The following is a 24,504-nucleotide window of genomic DNA, read 5'->3' as shown; positions in this document are numbered from 1 at the left end:
TTGCAAACAGATTTGTAGAAATCCAGAAAACATTCACTGGACGGTCTTTTGGACGGTCTTTGACAGCACTTTCAACCTCCAAGTAGAGCTCAGATAGACTCCCTATGACCCTAGCCACTTGATGGAAGTAAGCCTTGCCCCATGTTTTCTTTCATTATCGCACCGCAGTTCAACAGGCACCAAATAGGTGACATATCCGACCCGAGGCTGCTATCCTCACTGTCTTTGCCAGGCTTTTGACAACCAGTGTAATGCATTTGACACATTTACAAATTATTATATGGCACCTGAGAGGATGCTGTTTATGTGATGCAGTCCAAAACCACACGTATATCTTACTAAAACATAAGAACACAAGTAAGGGCGTTCATGCTAGAACTGGTACCATTGGCCTTACCTTTTCATAAAAACAAAACTGCACAGGCAGCGAGGTATTCAGCTTCATCAGTAAGATCAAGGAAATACTTAGATATAAAGAACCACAATTAAAGAGTTCAGACCTTGGATTCCCATCTGTGAAGCAGGCATTGTCTGAGAATTCAACATACTTCTTGCCAAATACATCCAATTCTGAACATGAGAGAGGGCCTATACCATTTACAATTGTACGAAAAAAGCAGGTTTTGCTGGCAAATCCTTGTCTCCTTCCTCCACAACACATAGAATACAGTCAGTATTTTACTTAACCTCTCAATCCTTCATTTACAGACTCAAACACCCCACAATCAATCCCAAAAGACATGCTGATTACAAGTGCTATTGTGAAATAAAGTTATAATGTAACAAATTCCAAATCTCAGTGTATTGTTCAGTGAGCATCTGGTGAAGCACAAATATTACAGAGTTTGTTTCTGAATTATAAAAGGGTATTTTTTATGACGAATGAACTGGTGTGGACCTTGAAAAGCAGTAGCCTCTGAAAGCAAGCTGAAGTTATCTGTGAAAGGAAAGGCTCTTTGCTTGTTTAAAAAGATGCCAACAGTTACAGGAAGCAGTCTTCAAGAGTCAAAGTAAAGGTTTCTTCAGTCAAATATACACTGCAAGGCTCTAATTCATATCCTTCCCTGCTACACCGCTGCAGATGATGTTACGCGCCCATTAACATGCCCATGAAATCTGATCCGTTCTGAATGGTGATGGGAGCTCCAGCACTGTTGTCCACAAATATGGAGGTGTACTGGCCAGCCTGCAGAGAGAACGAGAGGGAAAAGAAAATATCTGACACTTCATCCCAGTGTAAAAGGAGGAAAAAAAGCATTTCACTACCATGAACTAAGCACAGAAGCCTCCTGCCCTTTTCTGTGGCTCCCGGGAGCAAACATTTTTACTGCAGCGCTACAGCTTTGACTTGGTGGAAGAAATTTTCTGTAGTGAAACTGTGTTATACGTTTATTACTTAAGTAGATCCTTACTGCACTAGCACCTTTTTGGGTGACGAGTCAAGTGGCCATCTGTGCTTCAGATTCCCTTCTGTGAAATGGGCAGTACAATTGCCATCTTGACAATGCAAGGGGAGATTTGAGAAAGAAAAATATTTACTGTCATTTCTTAGAGGGAAGGTTACTTCTGCGGCTTAAGATCAGAACACGCAACACAAGTCTGGCTTTTGTTCCTGTTCCTGCCACAGATTCCCTCTAGTCACCCCAGGTAAGGCATTTAAGTTCATTAACCTTAGAAAGAAGGTTAATCAAAACTTCCCCACCTCCTGGTGAGAGTTCAGCCTTGCCAGTAAATAACTCCACAGCCTGCCAAGCAAACTAGTACAGTGATTCCCAGTCTGCATGGGCTTACCTGCAGCTGCAGTAAGCCATGTACATAGATAGTGAAGATTTTGCTGTTACTTTCCAGACCAGCAATGACTTCCAAAGACCTAAACAGTAGCAAAAGAAAAATAAACAGGTTAAACTCCTAAGGCAGTCACAACAGTTGTACGTGGAACAACAATAGTCTCACGCCCCCACCCCGAAATAGGACCTGGTGGTTCTAGTGCCCATCTGTATGTACTAAACAGGTGGCCTGTTGACTTGATTCTAGCAGTAATCAGCTGCCTTGAAAAGAGAACAGTAGAACCTTGTCCTCACTGTAGTGTCTAATGGAAGACCTACAGAGCATACAGGACTGTGAACGCAAAACTCAGCTGGAGGCAGGAACTGGGAACCACCTTCTCTCACAGAGGCCTTTCTGAAGGTCCTGTGGTCTCTATCCCCCACCCTTGAATGAGTGCTAAACACGCCCTTTAGATTTATCTACATACCAGTTATCCCAGTTTGTTGACCACCACAATGTTTTTATACTCTTGTTATTCTGCAAAGAGCTAGCTATGTGCATTCTGCCAATAGCAGTTCATTCATTTTCAAGGTATAAAAGGCCTATTTCACTTTAACAATGTATGTAGTCAGCCTATGCAAGAAAGAACATATTCTGCAGCTGAAAGCTGTTTTGGGAGGACATTTGGATCAGGGGTCGCATACAAGCCAAAAAAAAAAAAAATTGTGCTTCAGTTAAAATTCAAGGGAGAGCTCCAGATCACCCCTCAAGCACTGTTCTTTTCTAATACCACGTCCTAATAGCCATCGCATTCCTTGCAGTAGCAAAACGTAGGACAGCTGCTCTTTGTGCATCCTCTGTTTACAGAACTCTAACTCAGCTCCTTTGTACAGGATTCAGGGTGGAAGGAGGTGCCTGAGAGATCAACAATCAGAACAACCCATGTAAGCTCGGTTCCAAAGCAATAGGAAAGCACAGAGCTCCGAGCCTGGCTGGTTCTTCTGAAATCTGCCTAGCCAGTGGTAGCAGATCTAGTTGTTTTCCCAAGAAAACCAACCCCTTTCCTCCCTTTTTTCCATGAAGTGGTGGTGACGAAACCTAGCAAGTGCAAACGTGCTGTTTCCAGCCCCCTTGCAAGGAACTAATATGCATAAAAGGTAGGGGCAATTTGGCCCAGAGAGAGCAAGCCACTTGGCACCACCTTGATTGAAGAGCTCAGTCTGTGTGTCATATCCTGCCAAAAGCCTAACTTGGGTGGGAACTTCCCACCATTAATCTCCTCTACTCCAACTGTCTCCTTGCCTCCGAGTTTCCATCTCTCTCAGCCGAAAGCCCTCAGGGCTCTTTCAGCTCCCTCAAATGAATGACTGTGTACGCTGACATCCCCAGGAAATTCCACAAGCACGGGTAGCAGCTTAGCCTGTGCCAGCAGAATGTCTGTCCAGACAGGTTCTCCTCCCTCCACCCATCTTCCTTCCATGCCACAGACCAGTCGCACTCTCACCCATCGTATGAGAGAGAGATGTCTCCCATAGAGCCAGTACTGATTCGGCTTTACTCCCGCTGCTGTCCAACTCACTCAACTCAGGACAGCCTTGCAGGACACCCAATCATAAATTGCGACCCCTGACAACTGATGAAAACTCCGAGTCAGACATCAGAGCGCTTTATCTAAATAATTAACATGTGGGTCAGTTCGGTCTAAGAAAAAAAAGTTTTTACTGTTACTGTTCTTTGGAGAATGTAGCTATAAATTCTTCAGATGGCAAGTTAATCTCAAGACATTCCAATAAACCTGTCTGGACTGTATGTGACAAAGAGGTTGTTCACACATCCCAGCTAGAACCAGAACAGTTTTCTAGGAGCCTTCAGCTAAAAAGACCTGCAGTGAGGAAGGCACAGCAGTTTCCATGGCCCACAGGGAAGCTTCCTATTCAGATAACTCTTGTGCTTGCATTTACCAGAACAAGGAAGCAGGGCTAAAGTCACGTTAAAAGCAATCAGAGACCGACATCCATTCTTTAGTAATATTACTGTAAGGTTGACCGAATGGACAGCAAAGGAGAGAAAGAGACACAGACAGACACTGTCCTTGGAGACAGAAGTGAGCCTTCCAGAAGAAAAACACTTTGTTCTCTCTCAGATGCCTTAATCAAATCAGTTGGGAGCTCGTGGAATCATTAGGAAGAAAAACACACCACAGTCACTTTCATTTATTTTGTAAAATTATTTAAATGGAATTTAGATATGATTCTGTAACTGAGGACAATGTAGAGTGGAGATCAGGATGGGAGAACAGCTTTTCACTCTTGGAGATCTGCCGGATCAATTTCACTTTTAAACCCTCTTAGGTGGCTTCATAAATCTCACCCACTCATTCACCAAAATCTTTATTGAAATATCATCAGGTCAATACCACCAACCGGCAATATTTTTCCACATCCCAACAGGGAACATCTTTCCACATCCCAAAAGCATGTAGAAAAAAGATTCTGTGGAATTTGCAGTCTCTGTTCATGGGGAATCCAAGGGCTAGGGTTATGAGTCCTGTTCTTGATGAAATTGCTAAGATAAGAGGAGATTGTTGTAGGTGAAAAGAAAAAAGCACCAATGCTGAAGAAAAAACCTGATTACTTGAATCTGACTGGTCTTTGCTAGGCAGAGTAAAGGACAGGAATAGGGATCTGCACTGTGCAAAGGCAATTTGTGAGAGCTACTTGTAAAAAGGACGGTAACGTTCTGCCCTACTCATACCTGTTCCAGCCCTGTGATTAAAGGTCTGGGCTGTCCCAAAATCACTCATTGTCAACATCCCAGATTTCAAGATCAGGCTGAGGTCCATTCTTAGCATGACCTAAAGGAATTCTCACAAGTGCCAGAAATTAAATGCCCCGTAAGTTCTGCAGCTTGCCAGAATATAAGGCATCCCTTCAAGGGGCAAGAAGTTACATCCCCCTTCTGCTGCCATTGCGACTGCAGCCAGTCTGTCACTGCCTCACTTTAAGTGCTGCAATCATAAAAGACTGTTATAAAACAGCCTACAAGGCCGAGGAGGTGCCAGTTGCTCCGGTCAGCAAGCTCCTTGACTTCCCATCAGGTCAGCGGGCGCACCGCTCCCTCTTACCCAAGTTACTAATGGGTACTCAGATACCAATCAAGTCTTTTCAACAGGCCAATGAAACCTAAGAGAGGTTTGTTTATTACATGAGGCTTCATGTCAAATTTACCCGCCAATAAAGCCTCTAAATTGAAATGCCTGTGGAGAGGTCAGTCCTATTTGCAGCACTCTGACTCACGGAGCAGGGAAGGTGAGGGCTGAAGCAGCCAGTCCAGCAGCAAATTTATGGTTTTGTGGGTTTAAAGTTGCACCTGTGGAGTCGTTTTATGGATATATTTCAGTGGTGCTATTGCAAGGGTGTTGCTACTGCACCAGAAAGGCAAATCTGCACAGCCCTGTACAGGCATTTTTCCTCCAGTGACAAGGGCCGAGCCGCAAGCAGAGGCGGTGGCCACTCTGTGCAAGCAGCATTGCCCTCTGCTGGGTGCAATTCAGCCCAGCCCAGGGGCTCCACAGCCCCTTCCTCCAAGCCAAGCTTGCTAAACTCCTCCTGAGCAAGCTGGCCTTCTCTGAGACACAGGGCACCTATATGCTGCAGCTGAAAGGATGACAGAAGCACAGCAAACAAGAGCAGCCAACAGCATGTTGATGCCATGGCCCATTGCATAAGGCGCAACACCCAAGGTTGCCATGGCCTAACAAAAGCGTTCCTTTAGCAGAATTTTGCTAATGGGTCGCAGCAGAGGAAAATTCAGCATGGTTATCTGAGCAAGCACCACAAGGCAGCTGAGGGCTGTGAGAAGGTATCATATACCTGTATACAAGCCCTTAACTTTCTGCCTCAGGACACATTCACCTATTTCCACCTGAGGTGGAAAGTCTCCTCATCACTCCAACACTTCCATGGCAACATGAGTGAGATGCTGTGATCCATTCAAGATGCAGCTGAAATCACAAAAATTGAGCTAACAACCTCTGGCACAAAATTAAAGTGTTTCTCTCACTCTGTATGTTTATGGTGATAGCTGAGTATTCAGCGCCTTTAGCTACATCCAGTTTCAGCCGACTTCATTCACAATTCTCTCAACATATGCAATATTTAGCTATTTAGAGTAATTAGCACTGAAAGGTTAAAAATCAGAATAAAAAAACACATAAAACCTAAGGGCCAGATGGAATCACTCTCATCAGGAAAGTTCTACAAGCATTTATCATATAAAATTCACTGTTGGTGAACCTGATTTCCACAGCTGGTTGAAACATTGGCCCATCTGAGAAAAATAATTGCCAAGACAGCATTGCAGTAACTCACGTGTATCGGTGGCACAGAGATTCAATGCAGATCAACACTCGGACATTATCTCTGGCTCGGAGTTGGACTTTACTCTTCAACTCACTGTGGTCTGGGGAAAGCAGTGGAAGAAACATAAGCACCTTCACAACGTAGCAGACTACCAGTTGCTGGTGTTTGTCTTCACAGAGACACCAGTAACCTTGTGACTTCCGTATTGGGTTTGTGTGGCAAGGTTTTGGTAGGGGGGGGGGGGCTACAGGGGTGGCTTCTGTGAGAAGCTGCTAGAAGCTTCCCCCATGTCCGATAGAGCCAATGCCAGCCGGCTCCAAGATGGACCTGCCGCTGGCCAAGGCCGAGCCTATCAGTGACAGTGGTAGTGCCTCTGTGATAATATATTTAAGAAGAGGGAAAAAAAAATCCACCACGTCGGAGCAGGTGGATGCCCAAAGGAGGCTGTCACCCTGTGGGAAGCCCGCACTGGAGCAGGCTCGTGCTGGCAGGACCTGTGGACCCGTGGGGAGAGGAGCCCACACTGGAGCAGGTTTGCTGGCAGGACTTGTGACCCCGTGGGGGACCCACACTGGAGCAGTCCGTTCCTGAAGGGCTGCACCCTGTGGAAGGACCCCACGCTGGAGCAGTTCGTGAAGAACTGTAGCCGTGGGAAGGACTCACATTGGAGAAGTTCGTGGAGGACTGTCTCCCGTGGGAGGGACCCCACGCTGGAGCAGGGGAAGAGTGTGAGGAGTCCTCCTCCTGAGGAGGAAGGAATGGCAGAGATGTGTGATGAACTGACCGCAACCCCCATTCCCTGTCCCCCTGCACCACTGTGGGGAGGAGGTAGAGAAAATCATGAGTAAAGTTAAGGCTGGAAAGAAGGGAGGGGTTAGGGGAAGGTGTTTTAAGATTTTGGGTTTATTTCTTATTATCCTACTCTGATTTGATTGGCAATAAATTAAATTAATTTTTCCCCAAGTCGAGTCTGTTTTGCCCGTGATGGTAATTGGTGAGTGATCTCTCCCTGTCCTTATCTTGACCCACGAGCCTTTTGTTATATTTTCTCTCCCCTGTCCAGCTGAGGAGGGAGAGTGATAGAACGGCTTTGGTGGGCACCTGGCATCCAGCTAGGGTCAACCCACCACAGCTTCTTAGAAAAGCACCCTTCTGGTGTTGGACTGTAAAATACTCCATCACTGAATGATTACAACCATTGAACGAATGCACTGGTGACAAAACACAGTCAAAACTGCCTTGATGCAGTTCTACATCATCACATTCATTTATTCTAAGGTCTTTTATGGAAGCCAATAATTTCCGCACATGAATACATTTTGTCCCTAAACTCATCCTCCATAAGGAGTGTTGATTTGTTTCGTTTGCATGGAGCAACCTGCTGTGGCTATCAGTCTGCGAAAGTACCCAGCTCTAAGGACCAGGTTTTGGGTCATGGTACCAAAGGGAGAGCTCACTGCAAAGGGCTGCCATTGCGCATGTTTCAAATCAAACAGGACCCAGGGAGTTCTCCAGGACTCCTTCTGCACCTCTCAGGCAGCACAGAAAAGTTTTCGGTGGATAACACTCACCAATGTGGACATTGGCTGAAAACTGGTAGATGCCGGACACAGGTGCTGTGAAACGTCCTGTTGCCAGATTTAATCCTGTCCCCCGGAGAAAAGCTCCTTTGGCCAGAGGCTGAAAGATAAGAAAAGCAGTCCCTGAACAAGTCCCCAGCACTCTCAACAATTACCTCTGCCCATGACAAAGAACAAGCTTAGGTGCACATGAACGAAGCTGAAAAAATTTGCAAGACTACTGCCTTATCTTCCCAGAACACACCTTCCAGATGGGCTCTCTCTCAGCATTTCATGCCCACAAAAGGCAAAATGATCAGTATGAGACATGAAGATGCCCTTTTTGCTCACTGCCAAACTCTTCTAGCTCATCTTGACTCAGACTGTGCTTACTGCATCCCTACGCTCTGCTGGTCCTAGTGGCCTCTAACCTCTGTTGATGTTCTGATAGACAAGATCTCCCATTGAGTCAAGAAGTCCCTTCTACTCCCAAAGGCTTTGTAGATGGGGCCAAGCTTAAAAACCTGGAATCTTATCCTCTGTATCACAAAACAGCAAACACTCATATGGGTCTCGAGAGGTTTTCTACCTGCTTCATCATAGAATCATAGAATGGTTTGGGTTGGAAGGGACCTTAAAGATCATCTAGTTCCAACCCCCCTGTCATGGGCAGGGACACCTTCCACTAGACCAGGTTGCTCAAAGCCCCATCCAACTTGGCCTTAGGTCTAAGTCAGACGGTTTTGATACTGTTAAAGAACAACTGCTTGGATTCTTACAGATTCCATATTTAGTTTCATTTTGTTCTAGCCTTGGATTCTACAGCATAGGCAAAAACCTAGTAAAATAGCATGCAGCTTCTCCTCATGGCAAGGAAGCAGTCTTAAGTCAAATTCGCAGCAGATTATCTGACTCAGACTAAAATAAACTCTGCGAGAAATGTTTACTGTTTGTTTTGGCCCGCCTCATATGAATCTGGCTGGAGATGGGGAGAAGCAGGAGTGGCTTCAGTGGGCCAAGAAAGCACATTAGTCAGACTCTGCTTCCACCACAAGGGCATTCTGTGCAACGTGAATGCATTCCCATGAATGCTGTCCTGAGAGATTTGCCCTGCCTTTGTCTTATGGGACAGGGAGCTGTTCAAATCTGACTCTGTAAAGGCATGCACACTGCTATATCCCTAAAACATGCACAAATGCATAATTGAGCGACGTCAACAACCCAACATTTGAGTATGCTTTCCAATAGCAGATGGCGAAAGGGGCCTGAGACATGGTGAACAAATTTGTAGCAGTGTTGCCACAGGTGCTATTACACTAAAAAGAAGTAGTGGAACACCTTTGTTCAAGTATCAGAAGGAAGTTAATTGCCTCCCCATTCTGGTTCATCACAGCCAGAAATTGCCAGCTTTCACAGCGCAGGGTAACAATAATTTATTTAGCTTTGTCCTGGAAAGGAAGTAAGGCTGCAAATATTTGGGTCTGGTGGCGTTTGTGTAGAGAGTTACTACATGGTAGAAGGAGTGAAATGACTAACCTGCCTTTATTCAGCAAATCCCAGGCAAGGCTCACAAAAGAGTAATTCCCAGCCCTGACTTACCAAGATCTAGCTGTAGTCTTAAATTTCACAGAACTTCACTAAAAATGTTTTATGTGTGCACACGGTGGTGAAAATATACCCACGTGCAACAGCAGTGGCATTTCTCATAAGATTACATATGTATGATGGGAAAACAGTAATAATGAACTGCAGAACAACTATGTTTCATACAATGATTTCTAAGTCTCTATATTTATCAATGTGCACTGATGTGTGCCTATGTGCACATATATACACACAAAAAGAGCTCTATTTTCTGTATGTATACACACAGACAACGTAACAGCTAACCTAACAACAAAGACTATGGAAGGATATTGATTCTGTTCTTATGCTATCACTACACCATCATTTTTGGTAATGTTATTTTTGATTTACCTCACTGGAAGAGCAGATCCAAGCCCTGTATGTGCAAAACTGTACTGCATAGTTAATTCATTCCTTTCTTGTTACAGCTATTAGCAGAATCAGCAACATAATTCCAAAACCACTGGCTGAGCATGGAAGGCAATTTTAGGCACCAGTAAATAATCACTGATAAAACATTCCTGTTTCTTCATGCCCTCTGTGGCTTTGTTATTCTTTTGCTCATAGAAATAGACAATGCAGGGAGAGGTTCTCTGGGCAAAATATTCCATTAAACCCCATGCCAATTAGAGCTCCCTGCTGCATTTGCTGCCTCACAGCAGCATACTCAACTAGCTGCTTCAAACACTGCAGGGATTTCTATCCGAGAAACTAACTAGTTGCACAAAGTTATTTCAGTTAGCAGACCAAAAGCAAACAAACAAGTTAGTGTCCAGCCATTCTGTACAAACCAAGGTCAGCTTCTTGTCCTCAGTTCATCTCCTATCCCCACGTCGCCCTCATACGCTCCCTAGTTTACTTCTGGGTGGAAAATAGGAACCATGCACAGAGAATTGAGATGTGAACTGCCAGTTTAGCTTTTCAGTGATAAACACTGCGGAAAGCAATGCATTGACTTATCTGTTAATAAAGAAAAGGATAACCCAGCCTGCACAGCAACCACAACACATAGGGGATGCACCAATCTCCTGAAGCAGCAATAAAATTCAACTGCCAAAGGTAGACATTTAGCTTGACCTCAAGGCACTAGAGACACCAGGACTCCTTCTGGGATCTTTCACCATGAAAAGCACGTGAGCCACCTTAGCCTTAAATGATCTGATTCCAATGTTCCTGGGCCCCAGATAAATCCACCTCCATGGCCTGTCAGAGGCTGCAGTTACTTTAATTCTTGCTGTGTAAAGTGCCTTTCTGAAAGCTTTTGCAAGAGGCAATCGTTAGAAACCTCAAAGCGTGAGATATGGGAGGAAGAGGTGTGGGGAAAGGAGTATCACGTTTCATTCCAGATGCCAAGGAAATTGTGAGACCAAGAGAAAGAGAGAGAGGGGACGTTCCTGGAGGAAACTTAGCATGGAAGGATGAGAAAACCATCACGCTTTCTCAATACTCAAGGTCAGAGTGACATAGACACCATAGTCAAATGACAGAGTATAGAAGTAATAGGCCGTTTCTCAGCACAGGTTCTTTCCACTATCTCAAAATGCTTTGGGTAAGGTCCAAATCCAGGAATTAGAGTCTATCTCTATCATCTCACTGAGAAGTATCAAACTGTTGGCTTCTTCACCCTATTAAACTGACAGAATGGAGGGAGGGGAATTCTCACTCTCTCTCCCCCTTGGACTGTTTAAAGACAAAGTTTTCATCTTTGCAAGAGCATCCACTGTCTCCCTGCCTGCTAAATTCCCCTATATCAGAGCACAAGCTAAAACCAGACACTTCTTGTCCCAAAGCTGAAATGAAAGGCTGGCATCCAGAGGCCTGCCAGCCCTCCCACATCAGCTTCAGGGCCAGAAGCAATTAGAAAGAAGCTAGGCATATGATAACAAAGCATGGGAAGCATCAGCCTACACACTGATTGCTGAGATGTCTTTATTCACATCTTCCCTCCTAATTAATGAGGCAGCAGATCTCTCTAGCCCTGCCCACACTTCAAGTACAATCTTGCCTCTGTGCCAGCACCCACAGTGCTGTCAAACCAGGCTTCCACAAGTGTATTTGGGAAAGATCCAGGAAAGCACCCTATTTAGAACATAACCACTGCCTCTAGTCCTGCAGCTGTGAGAAGTCCTAGCAGCAAAACTACTCCATAGGAAAGGATCTGCTGGACAGGATTCTTCAGAAATGGGACTCAGTGCAGCTGGGAAGAAAGCTCAGCACCTTACTACATGGACGGTGTTAGCAAACCCTGCTGACAGAAAGCCATATTCCCTGTTCATACCCTTCAAACTCCTCTTGTCACATCACAAAAGCAACCATGTATCTGAAGGCCTTGTGCTATTAGACAGTCTTTGTGACTCGAAAGCCTAAAATAAGTCTCCTCAATTACCAAGTAACTATTTTTTTTTAACTATTACTTTGCCTAACATTTATACTTCACATTCGGATCCTATTTGCAACTGGTTCAGAAATGGTTAGTAAAAGTTTTAATATCAAATTCAACAGCTTGCTTGTAACCATGCTTATAATGACCTACAGCATCCCATGATGGTGTGCTTGTCATTATAACATGACTGTAATGAAATTATACAGATAATGTTTTACAGAAGACTAATAAAAGTTATGTAAAGAATCTGAGCATCAGGACTGGCCCATCTAAGAAAATGATGACTCTCATTTGGGCTCACAAACCTATAACCAATGGCTTCTGTCTGCCTCTGACATTTTTCTACATCTGAACGTTACTCTGCAATTAAACAGGGTGTGCACTGAAAAAAAGAACAGATCCTTCAGACTAATGCCAAACACGGACAAGTCTTTCTCCATCATTAACTGAAATAAAAAGACTCACTGTTGTTTGGACCTGTGAGACAGCCCTCTCTTGCACAGACCTGTTAGAACTTCAGTAAGAACTGTAATGAGATTCAGCTGGGCTGCAAGAGAGGCAGAAAGTCTGCCTCTTGGGTTTGTCAGGAAGGAGAGGACTCAAAGCTAAATGTCCATCTTACTGCAGTTGAGCTTCAGTGCTGAAATCACCGTATGAGACCCCACTTCTGTCAATCACAAAAAAGGTAGTGCTGTATTCATAGCATCCAAGCCTGAGACGAGCTTCTGGGATTACTCTGCCCTTTCAGGAAACACCTTTATCTGCAGAGCCACCTAGCAGCTTTGCAGACTAGGGGAACTATAGCTGATCTACGCACAATGGATGTTGTGGAGTTGCACAGGTTCAGTCTGTAATCCCTTCTCACCGACTGGAAGTTCTGAAGTTCTACCAGGGTCTTCTTATCTACAATGACTTGTCCTTTTAGCTTGCAATGGAATGCCTCCTCTACACGTCTGTGTGGTGTAACTTCCTCCAAGGAGAGCAGGAGTGGAGGCAGCTGGCTAGGATGGGCTGAAATAGCCAGGGATGCTCGACGCTCAATGGCTTCTGAGGAAAAAAGAAAAAGTATAAGAAAATAAAGGCTTAGTTTAAGAGCCTGGTCTATGAAGCCATTAGTGCAATTAGACTTCTGCCCTCAACTCTTCAACTCAAAGCAGCACTGGGGAAACATTTTTTCAAATTTTTGATTGCCAGATAGGGGAATGCTTTAAGGCAAACGTTTGCAAAGCCAGCGCTTTATTTGCCATGGTGCTCACCAAAAGAAGCAGATCACAAAAGCACAAAGCTCTTACAGTCTTTACCTTTTAATATCTCCTTAAATTCCTGCAGAAGGACTTCCCGGGTGACTTCAGCACCAGGTGCTCCTGGAGGTCCCTGGGGGCCAGGAGGTCCTGGGGGCCCAACAAGGCCACGCTAAGGAAGCAACCAAAGAAAAACACGTGAATTAGAACCAGGCAATTGCACTGACAGACCAAAAGTTCTCTCAGCCATGAGCAAGTTCTACAGGGTTGTCAGCCACACGAGCAGCCCCCTCCACTATCAGTTCAACTACAGTCCTGACGCAGTAAATCTTAAACTGACTCTCCAGCCAGCTGTGAATTGCAGCACTTGGAATTTACTCAGGTCTTTATGTGGGAGGATAAACTTTGCTCAGGTAAACACTAACTGGTTCTTCAAGTACATATATATACAGCATGAAGCACAACAGGCACAAGACTAAGTTTGCCTCTTCTGTATCTTCTCGTATCACCAAAGTAACATACTAGCCTTTAAGCTTCTTATTCTGCCTATTCACTAACTAGAATAACCATCTAGCCCCACTTTACGTTATTAATGTATATTGCTCAGACATAATGATCACATACATGAATGTTTGGTGCGACAGTAGAGCTCTCAAAAAAATGAAACAGTTTATTCAAAACACCTGTAAAGGTTAGCCACACACACGGGAGCTTTAAACTAGTAGTACAAACATGCAACAGTGTTATCAATGCTATTTTGATGTATATTGTTCCTAGGGAGTTCCTGTTTCCTCAGCTAAACTGCAGTCAACCTGCGTGGAAGCACTCCTGCCTATCAGCTCACTGAGAAATAAAAGGAAATCATTAAAAGCATTCAAGATTGTCTAAGCAGCAGATTAAAAGTGCACACGTGATCAAGCATCACTCAGCAGATGATCAGTAATTAATTTGAAATAAATGACTTGTCCACATCTTGATTAATATATCCTTTGAGATACCTGGACTTTATCTAGTGGAAGGAAAAAAAAATGTTAATTTTATTTCTACTGAGCAGAAAAAAACCAAAAAAGGCTCAGTCCAAGAAACAGCTGGTTTAAACAAAAATTAATGTTTACAGCAGAATTCACATTCCTTATCTTACAAAGCATATAGCACTTACTGTCTCAAACTTCTCCAAAATACTCTGAGAATTTAAACACAAACAAATGAAAACGCACTCTCTGGGGTGGGAAGGTAAGAGCTGGAGCACACAAAACACCTTGCATATCAGCAGTAGGAAGGGAAGCCACGGTGCATATTAATTAGCTGATGGCAGTCTAGCAATAACCTACTAATTTCTTGTCTTTCCCTTTGCATCTCCTTTTAGAGGTATTGCCATCATCTGGGCGGTGAACAAAGGAGATCCAGGTCCGCCGTGGATCTGCGATTCGAGGATCTGGAGATTCTAGGATCTAAGGAGAAATAAGAACAAAGACTGGTATCACTGTATCTCTTTGGCCACTACATGGATTCAGCGAATGCAAAGCTTCCAGACCAGGCTGTTGTCTGCTGCCTAAACCACATCCTTGATTCAAACGTACTGCATTTGGGAGGACATTGAAGGTGGGATAAAAATGGGATTTTACACTTCTGTAACAAGCAATTCAGTTTGGATTATCCACTTTTTGTCTTCATTTACAGGAGCATTGCAAATGCAGGATAGCATTTCAGTCTGAGTTCTGACACAGCATATGAAAGACACCAGCTTTTCGAAGAGTCCCATTAGAGTGGGATTTTTTTTCTTCATAAATTAAAGGCTAAGTCCGCCAGCAGAAATGTCCCAAAAGCCAGAAGATGCTGCCCTTAGAACATCAAATGCCTTCTCGTAACTTAATATGCTATCACCTGCAGGGCCTCCCAGCTCCCTTTGCTTAAGAAATCAGTAAGAGCCAAGAGCTGGGAGCCAGTGTACCTCAGAGACCTTTCTCAAGCTGCTGAGACCCTCAGCGTTCTGACAGTCCTAATACGTGCCACAGAAAACCTGCCCAGATGCCAGAGATTGCTCACCACTGGCATCTGACATTTATGAGTGGAATCTATCAAGCAACACAGGGAGATTAAAACGTACAGAAAACTTTGAAATGCCCCATAACTTTCAAATCACAGGCTGTAGAGTGACAAATGTGCACCCAGAAAAAACAATTCACAATGAAAAACAAAGTCCACGTCTGATCACAGAAAAGATGTCCATTGGCAAATTTAACTACCTTGCCCATTCCTATCTTCTGCAAGTATATCGTAGCCATAGAGAAATTATCTAGAGAAGCTTTGACATTACAGTGCCTAGTTTTGGATCCCTTCTAAACAAAGTCTGGACAGAAGAGAGGATCTGTCTTTACGAGTTTGGGTCTACTTCCTACTGGACTCCCTGGTTCCCATTACTCACCTCCCAGAGACAACCAGAAGTAAGTGATCAAATAGCCATACCTGTTGTTTTTATCCTAGGCTGGGAATGAACTTCTAACTTTAAATTAAAAAAAGGCACCAGAAATCATTGGCTACTAATACCCTGCCAAGCTCTTGTCAAAAGCAATTAGCTGTTGACTATGGAGGTTCCAATCTGTTGACACATCAGCCTCCCAAATGTCCATCACAGTGAGGATAAAAGCACAAGCCCTCCCAAAGTTTCATGAACCATGCTTAAGTACTCAGAGCCATTAATGAAAAAGCCAGAGAGAAAAAACTGCAATGAACACTTAAAATATTTAAAACAAACAAACAAACAAACAAAAACCCCACCCTGTGCCTACTGTAAACTTTTGGAATTCATTCAAGAAACCTGTTTTTTCTCCTCTTGGTGAGACAGAACAGGTACAGATCAGAATTCCAGCAGGAAAGCAATACAAGGCAGTAGTGGGTTGAATGACATTTGAAATGATTCCTAGACTATTACAAGTTTAGGTAAATCAATATTGATCTATCACCATTCAGAGGAAGAAAACAAGATGGGTGTGGAAAAAGCATAGAAGCAAAGTCAGTCAACAGTGCGCTTTTCAGATCTAAAAGTGTTTGCCCCTGGGTGTTAAGCTCCTACTAGTCTGACAGCACTAGGCAGTTCTGCCACAGCTCAGACACTATAGCTCTATCCTCAGCAACCTTAACAGTAACAGTGACCTTGCAAGGTGCTTCCAATGCAGCCAAGTCAGCAAACACATCTACCTTTGCTCATTACCTGTCTCACTTGGCTCCCTAAAGCACTTGAGAACCATACTGAGTTTTAATACCATTTCTAGTGCCACTTATAAGCATAGATTCCCTTTCATCAAATAGTCTGCAGAAGCATGTAGAAAACAATTAACCTTTAGAAAGCAGGTAGAGCTGAGGTCCCAATAACCGCAATATATGCCACTGTCTAAGAGCAACAACAACTGGACAGAAGATTGCAAATTTTAGCTAGAAATATCAGGGCAAGCCCATTTTGAGGGGAAAAGACCACAGTCTGTGTGATCTGCTATGAAAAGTCCATGCAGCATAAATTGTTTCAAAATTAAATCTTAGAAGTCTGCTGAAATTCCAGTTTGAGGTTATAAGGAATGTCAGTGCTTCTAAGCTGATGCAGAGCCTAGAAATCTCTTTCTCCGGCATGCATCCAGGCACATGGGTGTAGTACAAGGCACTTGTCCACAGATTTCTGAGCTGATGTGATCACAACTATTTATTTCAAACAGCTTGGGTCAAGAAATTATTTACAAACCAGCAGAATATGAGCAACTCCCCAGAAATCAGATGTGTTGAGAGCTGAGCAAGGGTATTTGTTAAACATACATCTCAAACTCTGTGAAGCCAACTCTATCTTCTCAATTCAGCAAATAATCTTAGGTGATTTACTGCTCAGACACAACCCACAGAAAGATCTACTCCTATTGAATTGCTCTATTCAAGCAGTCCACTTATCCTCCCCTCCAGATAGATGGCTGCAGAGTAGCTGGCGTCTGTGCTCTAAGCCAAAGCAAGGATACCCCGAGATATTTCGCCATGTTGTTCATGCATTCTACTGCAATTAATCAGAGCCAGAGTTATGGTTATGCACACTCCCCCGATGCTCAAATTTAGCGTGTACTGCAAACAAGAGCAAGGCAAACTCTTCATAACAATCTAGTTCATTATTTCTGTACCCAAATCAGTCTTGAACGGACTTTTTATGTTTATAACCACATTTACAGTCAGCCATAAATTGTGTGTTTAGTCAAGGGATTCTAGTAGATTGTTTTAGCTAAATTATTATTTGCCTTTTTTACTTACCGCACCCAGGACTTAAATAGCTTTCCAAAATTCCATTGGAAATTAATGTAAATGGAGCACCATAGGAAATCCCGGGTATTGTGAGATTAGTCACCTCACTGAAACATTATCACCTTCCCACAGATTGCTTGACTGCAGATTTTTGTGAAGCGTAAGAAAAGTCAAAGACTGGCCAAGAAGGTCCTTTGGTGCAAACCTCTCCATCTATTGTAACGTGTAAACATCAAGTCCAGAGGCAAACGTTCACAAAGTTTGCAACAGTCCTTAGAACAGCACACGAGGTGCAGCTGATTTCTACAACAAACATGAAGTATATTTATCAGAGTTTCATGGAGATTTAACAGTTTCTGATGGGAGAAGCTAGTTCTTTCCTACCCCACTTCATCTGAAAACAGATGGGTGCAGCATCACCACACACAAGGTCACACCTGCAGAGGACTGTGTTTATGAGCATTTAAGTTTACAAAGCTCATAAATGTAAAGCAGGTCAAAGCCTACCCGTGCTTTGCCCAAAGGAAGCAGATGGTTTTTTGTCCCAGTGACTGGGACTGAGAGGTCTGTGGTAAAGCTGCAGTGCCGTTCACAAAACAGAAGGAAGCAACTTATTAATAGAAGCACCCAACTCAGGCAGGATGGAGTAGCACTCAGTGCTGTAATAGAAGCCAGCAAAAGAACAGCTGGGTTGCAGAGAAAAGGAAAATAAAATCAGTTCATCCTTTAAAAAGGGCTGGCTCATGTGGCAGGAACTCAGAAGTGCAGTCTCCAGAACACAGCAAACACAAGACCAGAGTCTTAGGAACCGGGATGCAGCATTTGCTGCAGATGTGGAAGAGACTATTCAAGTATTCCTGGTTTCCACCGGGCTGCAAGACAGGCATAAACTCCCCTCCACTGCAAAAATGAGGAAACAGGCCAGCTAGAAGCAGAAGCCAGCAATCATGGGCAGACCCTGACCATTAACTGTGAAGACAAACAGATGTCCTCAGCCTTTCTGGAGCTCCAGCTGTGAAGAAACAGGCCAGAGCAGCCATCTTGTCAGGGAGAAAAAAGAAATCCAGATGGCACATCCCAGAAAAATAAATTAAAAACTCCTGAAGTTAAAAAAAAAAAAAAAATCCCATACCTCTCCAGTGGCTTGCTTAAATTACAAATCCCTCTACAAGACAGTCATGGCACTCCCCAATTTCTCCAGCACAAGGATGATTGACAGGTAAAATGAATGTTCCATCCTTGTGGTATTATTATTTAATTACTATGGCATGCATGAGCAATCCCAGCAATAAGCATACAAGCCTCTATTTTTCTTGGCAGCAGCAGCCTCCAGCAGCCAGAGAGACCTTGCAGCCAACTCAGGTATTAGTCAGGACTGAGAACAGCCTTGGAATCCCAGCAAAGGGGACTTGTCCCTCCTGGGGTGCTGTTTACAGAGCAAAGCTAACCTACAGGAGTCAGGAGGAATCCTCATGTTAACTACAGTGAAATCAGGCTTACTCCTTAACACTTGAAACAGTACCTCCAAAATCAACAGAAGCCTTGCCAGCAAATTTTAATGAACTTTCAATCAGGTCTTTTAACATTACTTTGGAATCCGAATACAATGGCACCTATCACTTCAGAACCAGTTTATGACACTGATGAGAAATTAGCCCACTCTCTCCCTAACCTCCCTCACAATAAAAGGCAAGTTGAGCTGTAATTTAGACTGCTGCACACAAGCAGAACCTGCGGTTCTTTCTGGCTCTAACTCCCAGAACAGCACGCACTGCCCAGAGACACACACAGGCTCTGGCCAAGATTCAACCAGCAAGGAAGAAACTACTAGCAGAAATCTACAGTCAAGTAGCAGAGAGTTTGGATCCTGAGAAATTTCTGAACTGTATCTGAACTTTCCTGAAATTCAAGGATTCTGGGATCCAGTCTGCATCTCTGCTAAAAACTAAAGTGAAATGGACAAAAGTACTTTCAGAGTCTGGATGAATAAAAGAAAAAAGTCAACACTACCTGTGAGCAAGTCTGTACACCTAAAAGCATCTCAAAGTGTTCTCAGGCACACCTAAGCATTTCTCAGGGTGGAACAGGATGGAAAGAAAGCATGAAAAGGTTACAATTTTGTGAGAAGACAGCATCCTTTCCACCTGCGATTTGTCAGAGATGTGTGGCCAAGAACCTATACCTAACCATTCCAGTCCACAGTCTTTATGCCTGAAGTTACTGCCCTCCAAGTTTTGCTCAGTTATCTACGTATTTGTCCACCTGTGATGGAATTATATTTAAGAATTATTTGCTTAATAGTTAAGTAGTTGCCAGACACAAAATGGACCTGACTAAGCATTTCAATTATCTTAATCCACACATTTCTATGTTGTTACACCTGATTTACACCAACAAGAGTTATTGCCAGCTTCATTATGAAATTAGGAGCAAATTCTTTATTTCAGTAGTGTATTTTACTTGGAACAGGTTAAAAAATGACAGACCACTTTTTTTTTTAGCATGAAAAATCCTATGTCAGCTGCTAATAACTTACGGTTATACACACTCTTGGTTATTAATGAGATGTAAAACCAAGGTCCTGACCACTTGTGGTTTTTACAGATCCCTCAAGAATTTTCCCTAGAGCAGAAGTGTTAGGCTTGGTATCTTAGCCAAATCCGAAATGGAATTCCTACCTAAATTCCCACTATGTTTTGTGATTGAAAAATTATTCTTCACTCCTCTAAAAGGCTATCTCAAAAAGCTTCTCCCCTGCACTTAAACACAAACAGCCTTCAGTGGTCACACCCATAATGAATTTAATGAATCTAATGGAACAGGTCACATGAGCAAGAGCTACGCTGGGTGAGAAAAGGACATGATGTTTGTTCCTGCGTTAGCTGTACTGCAATGTCAATCAGTGCCACCCCTGGATGTACCAGTGGAGTTCTGTCTTTAGGGACGCCACAAGAAGGTAAGGAACTGAACAGCACCAATAGAACAGATGTAGCACAATGCATCTGGCACACAAAACCGCATACTTCAATAATGAGCTTTAAAAATCTTACAAGCAGCTCTGAGAAAGGAGACCAAGCACTGAATTACTGCTATGCTGAGTCAGATGTATGAATCCAACATTATTTTACATGGGCCACAAGGAATTGCTGGGAAGCATATTATTTGTTATAGCCCTCCTTGTTCATAGTATGCCAGAGCAAGACTGACAATGGCGACAGATACAAAACATGGAAGATAACAGCTTCTACTGCAGATAGGTCACAGTCCAGTCTCTCCCATGGCTTTAACACTTGTCAGGCCCAAAAATACTTTTCTCGATTACACATGCAATCACACACTTCAGGCTAAGACTGAAATCTCTTTACAGAGGAGGAATGCAATCTGTGCAATGTCATCGAACCACCTGCTGTTTTCAATTGGAGGCAAAAGGCCCCAAAGAAATAATTCAGAGAGATTTAAGTAATAGACCAGGTAGACCTAGCCCTAGATATTTGACAGAGACAGAAGGATCACAAAGGAAATAAAATTTCAAGGACTCCTTGGCTATGTAGTGGGTAACTAAATTAAAAACGTTACACTATTTCTTGCAGAAATTGCACTGAGGGTAAAATCCTGTTGACTTCAAATCATCCCTGAAATTTCACTGGGACTCTGAGTCAATAATTTTCCCCAGGTTAGGATGCTGTCTTTGGGTTGCTTAGCTGAAGGACCCCTAAAAGCAGCTCACAGGACAGCTGAAGCTGGAAGGGACATCCACAGATTGTCTAATTCAACACCCCCTGCTCTAAGCAGGTGAACTACAGCAGGTTACTGTGGACCATGTGCAGTCAGGTTTTGACTGTCTCCAGGGACGGAGACTCCACAGCCTCTCTGTCCAGCCCTTTCTAGTATTTGACCATCCTCTCAGTAAAGAAGCTTTTATTCTTATGTTTAAGTGGAATTTTCTGTATTTCAACTTGTACCCACTGCCTCTTGTCCTTTCACTGGGCACTAAGAGTCTGACTCCATCTTTATTCCCTCTACTCAGGTATCAAATGGTAACTCCTGATCAGTGTCAACCCTATATAACCACTGAACAATCTACTACTGCTGAACTCCTGTTAGTATAATATCACATCACGCAAGACAAGATCCATGCCTGGGAAGGGGAAGGCAAGCCTGGCAAGTGGCAGCTGCAGGTACTCAGCCACACACAGTCAAAGTAAGAAGGCCCAGTAGATTACAACCTCTGTACCCATCAGTCATGTTCTGCTCTCTCTCTCAGTCCATCTGTGTCAGAGAAGAAAACTCTCATGTGCTTGGCAAGCACATCACATTGACAGCAACTCAGCAAAGATAAGACTGGAGAAAAACTTCTTTTAAAAAAAATAAAAAACCCAACACACTTACTGTTTCCTTGGAAATATCAGGTTTATCAGGAGACTTGAGACTTCTGCTTCCCTGTTTTAGGTAGAGGTTTCACCACATGACTCATGCACTGTGGATGTTAAGGGGGAGCTTTCTCCACTCCTACTTGAAAGGAATTCCCAACAGAAATTTGTCCCAAATTGTTTTGCTTAATTAGAAGGAACACACATCTACCTTTTCAACAGTATGAATAAAAATCACTACTCTCAGCTAGTATTTCATTCCCTGCTCCTTCTGCTTTGATAAACCTACCAGCTGGCCACAGAGTCTTCCAAGGTAAACATAGCCTTAATTTTTACTATACAAGGCCAAAAAAAATTCCATCTTTCCTGTTATGTGCTGTAGAGAAATGAAATGGGACACTGCTGTTGTTTCACTTTCCTGCGCAGGGCATCCTTTCATGAAACAAAACTGCTCACAGAAGTACCTTCAAGGCTCAAAGAGATCAGTCTTCCATAGAGAACTGCTTTCAACCTTCCTTTAGCTTGATAGGTTAAGTAAGGATAGCTTCACTATTACTTTACTTCTTCCCTTAGTGAATACAAATTGTGATGCTTTGCCGTAAATGGCAGCTGTCACTAACCCCAGAAATGGTGGCAATTCTTAAACACTGCATTTATAGTATGTGTAAAATAATCCCTTAGCTTGGGCACATGCTATATAAGTATAAAATACAATACAGTCACCCATGACATTTAGAAGCAATACTTAACTAGAGCCTGGACTTCAACCTCAAACAGATTCCAAGGAGAAAAGTTCACGTTGCAAAATTTGGGAGTGGATATCAGGCAGAGCTCATAAGCATTTACATCAAAGATTTGGTTTCGTCCTACCCTTATTAAACAGAACCTGCCTTCACTGAACTCGCCAGCTCCTACTGCAGCCAAACCTTTGCCATGGATATTTTAAAGCAAAGTATTTCAACACAGAAACTGCAGCTTCCAAACAATGTCTGTTTTAATGAATGCCCACTAGACTCCAGATGAGTACTGTGTATCTTCTAGCAATAATGTATGTATGACTATATCAGAATTAACCAGGACCAGTTTCTGCTTGCTTTTGCAATCAGAATATATTCTGCTTGCGGTCCAATACATTTCACATCAAGCTAAATTAATTCCAGAATAGACTGAAATTTAGTTGCACCAGGTATGTATCTGGCCCCTTTTGCAAAAGCAGAATGAAGCAGTTCTAGAAAGAGAAGAAAGTGATTGATTATAAGCACCTCAAGAATTTAGCAAGTATACAACCTGTCCTAACAGAGCCCTGCAATACACAACAAAAAAGTAGCTGAAGAAACACTGCTTACAGTCCCCTAATGATAATTTTAAGTGCAGCAGCCAGCTTTTTTATATAGAGGACTGTTTCTCAGACTTGCCCAACCTTAACCAATTACTCTCACAATAGCATTGAATAGGATATTTAGAATGTCAGCCCAATTGTTCTAACTTGCCCCCTCGGCCATGCCCCTATTTCTGACAGGTTTGTTCCTCTATTGCTATAGTGACTGCCATCCCTAATGCTAGTGATCAAAGTCATGTTTTAGAGGTCACCTCCATTTGAAGCAAGGGACGTTTTTGTGTGAGCAGGGGAGAGAGAGAGAGAAGGGGCTGTGTGACAGGGGAGACTCCATCCTTTCTCAGTGTTGTAGTCTCCCTTCCATTTCATCCTGCTCCTAATCCTAGGACCTGCTTTTAATTCCCTAACCCCCTCTCCTACTCCCGAGCATTCTATGCAAGTTTTCATCTTAAAGGATTCTGGGGGCTATGATCAATTGACTGGAAATTTTTTGCAGCTTTCAGCCTGGGGTGATTCTCCCAAACACGTAACTGGAAGGATCCTACCTTGCAAAATTCACTCACTAAGCCTGGCAAGTCATCAGCTACAGCCACTGAGGTATCATACACACAGTCTTACACTTGCCACTTATGCACAATTACCACCATCCTGAATCCTTTCCTACAAGAGCCACAATCACCTTAAACAGATCATCTGACTACACCAAAATTTTTCTCATCGGTAATTTTCAATCACCACAGCATCTCTGGTGGAAGGTGCAGTGCAGAAAAAGCTCAGGCACGCTCAGGTGTTTATACTGTTGCCTAAGACAGTTTTGAAATAACGTTCCAGAAAGTAAAGGGTTTGCCTGCAAGAGATACATTAATATTCCAGTATCATTATTTTACTGCGATAGCCCACTTGCCTTTTTTTAATCAGTTGTTTCTGAACAGGATAGTGTTCATACGCTAGAACTCCAAAATGTCTCTACACTTAATCAGCTACTACGAGACTGGAACTTCAGTCATGCATATTCTAAAATAAATTATAACAGTAAATTGCAGTATTCCAGTGTTTGCTTCAGTAAGCTAGAAAATCAATCATGCAAAAGCAAAAAAGAGAACATTTCTATTTAAAATCAAATAGAATTTGGCAAGATTGCCTCAATCATTGGAAAAAGGAACCAGCATCACCTTACTGCCAGAAATAAGTTCTACCAAGCACTGACGACACATAAACACCTACCTTGGGATGCCCGTGCAGTTCTTCACTGTTTGAGAGGGTAGCATTGAAAGGCTCTGTATACTGATTAGGTTCTTTCTTCATCTTTCTCTCTCTCTTCGCTGCCGTAACTCTGAAGAGGCAAAACTGCTGACAAAGTAAAGTTGCCACAAATACCCAGGTGCACCCCTTCATTTTGAAAAGGGAGGGGCCAAGTCAGGAAGGGCACTCTCCAAGCACAAAAACCTTCACCACCAATAATAGGAATAGACACAGACTTCTCTCTAAAAAAATAAAAAATAAAAAGGTTAGAACTATTAAAGATGATCCTCTGGGCTATGCAATGTCAAATGAGCAGCACGCACGGATGCGCTGGTTGCTGGAGAGAT

The 24,504-nt window shown here is 43.1% G+C and overlaps 1 protein-coding gene across 1 annotated transcript; it reads right to left on the bottom strand.

Annotated features, from left to right (window-relative positions):
• Positions 1-1,033: 1,033 nt before the first annotated feature.
• Positions 1,034-24,310, bottom strand: FAM132A (family with sequence similarity 132, member A). Its single transcript, XM_009325174.1, has 8 exons — positions 24,140-24,310; positions 14,269-14,388; positions 12,998-13,109; positions 12,562-12,743; positions 7,700-7,808; positions 6,138-6,228; positions 1,792-1,870; positions 1,034-1,186 (listed from the first exon to the last, which is right to left on the bottom strand). The coding sequence occupies exons 1-8, from the start codon at positions 24,308-24,310 to the stop codon at positions 1,088-1,090; spliced, it is 963 nt and encodes a 320-aa protein (XP_009323449.1). The 3' UTR covers positions 1,034-1,087.
• Between the last annotated feature and the right edge of the window lie 194 nt (positions 24,311-24,504).

The sequence above is a fragment of the Pygoscelis adeliae genome, unplaced genomic scaffold (genome assembly GCF_000699105.1).
Source record: "Pygoscelis adeliae isolate BGI_AS28 unplaced genomic scaffold, ASM69910v1 Scaffold36, whole genome shotgun sequence".
NCBI lineage: Eukaryota > Metazoa > Chordata > Aves > Sphenisciformes > Spheniscidae > Pygoscelis > Pygoscelis adeliae.
The sequence above is the reverse complement of the archived record's forward strand: the minus strand, read 5'-3'. Positions and strand labels throughout refer to the sequence as shown.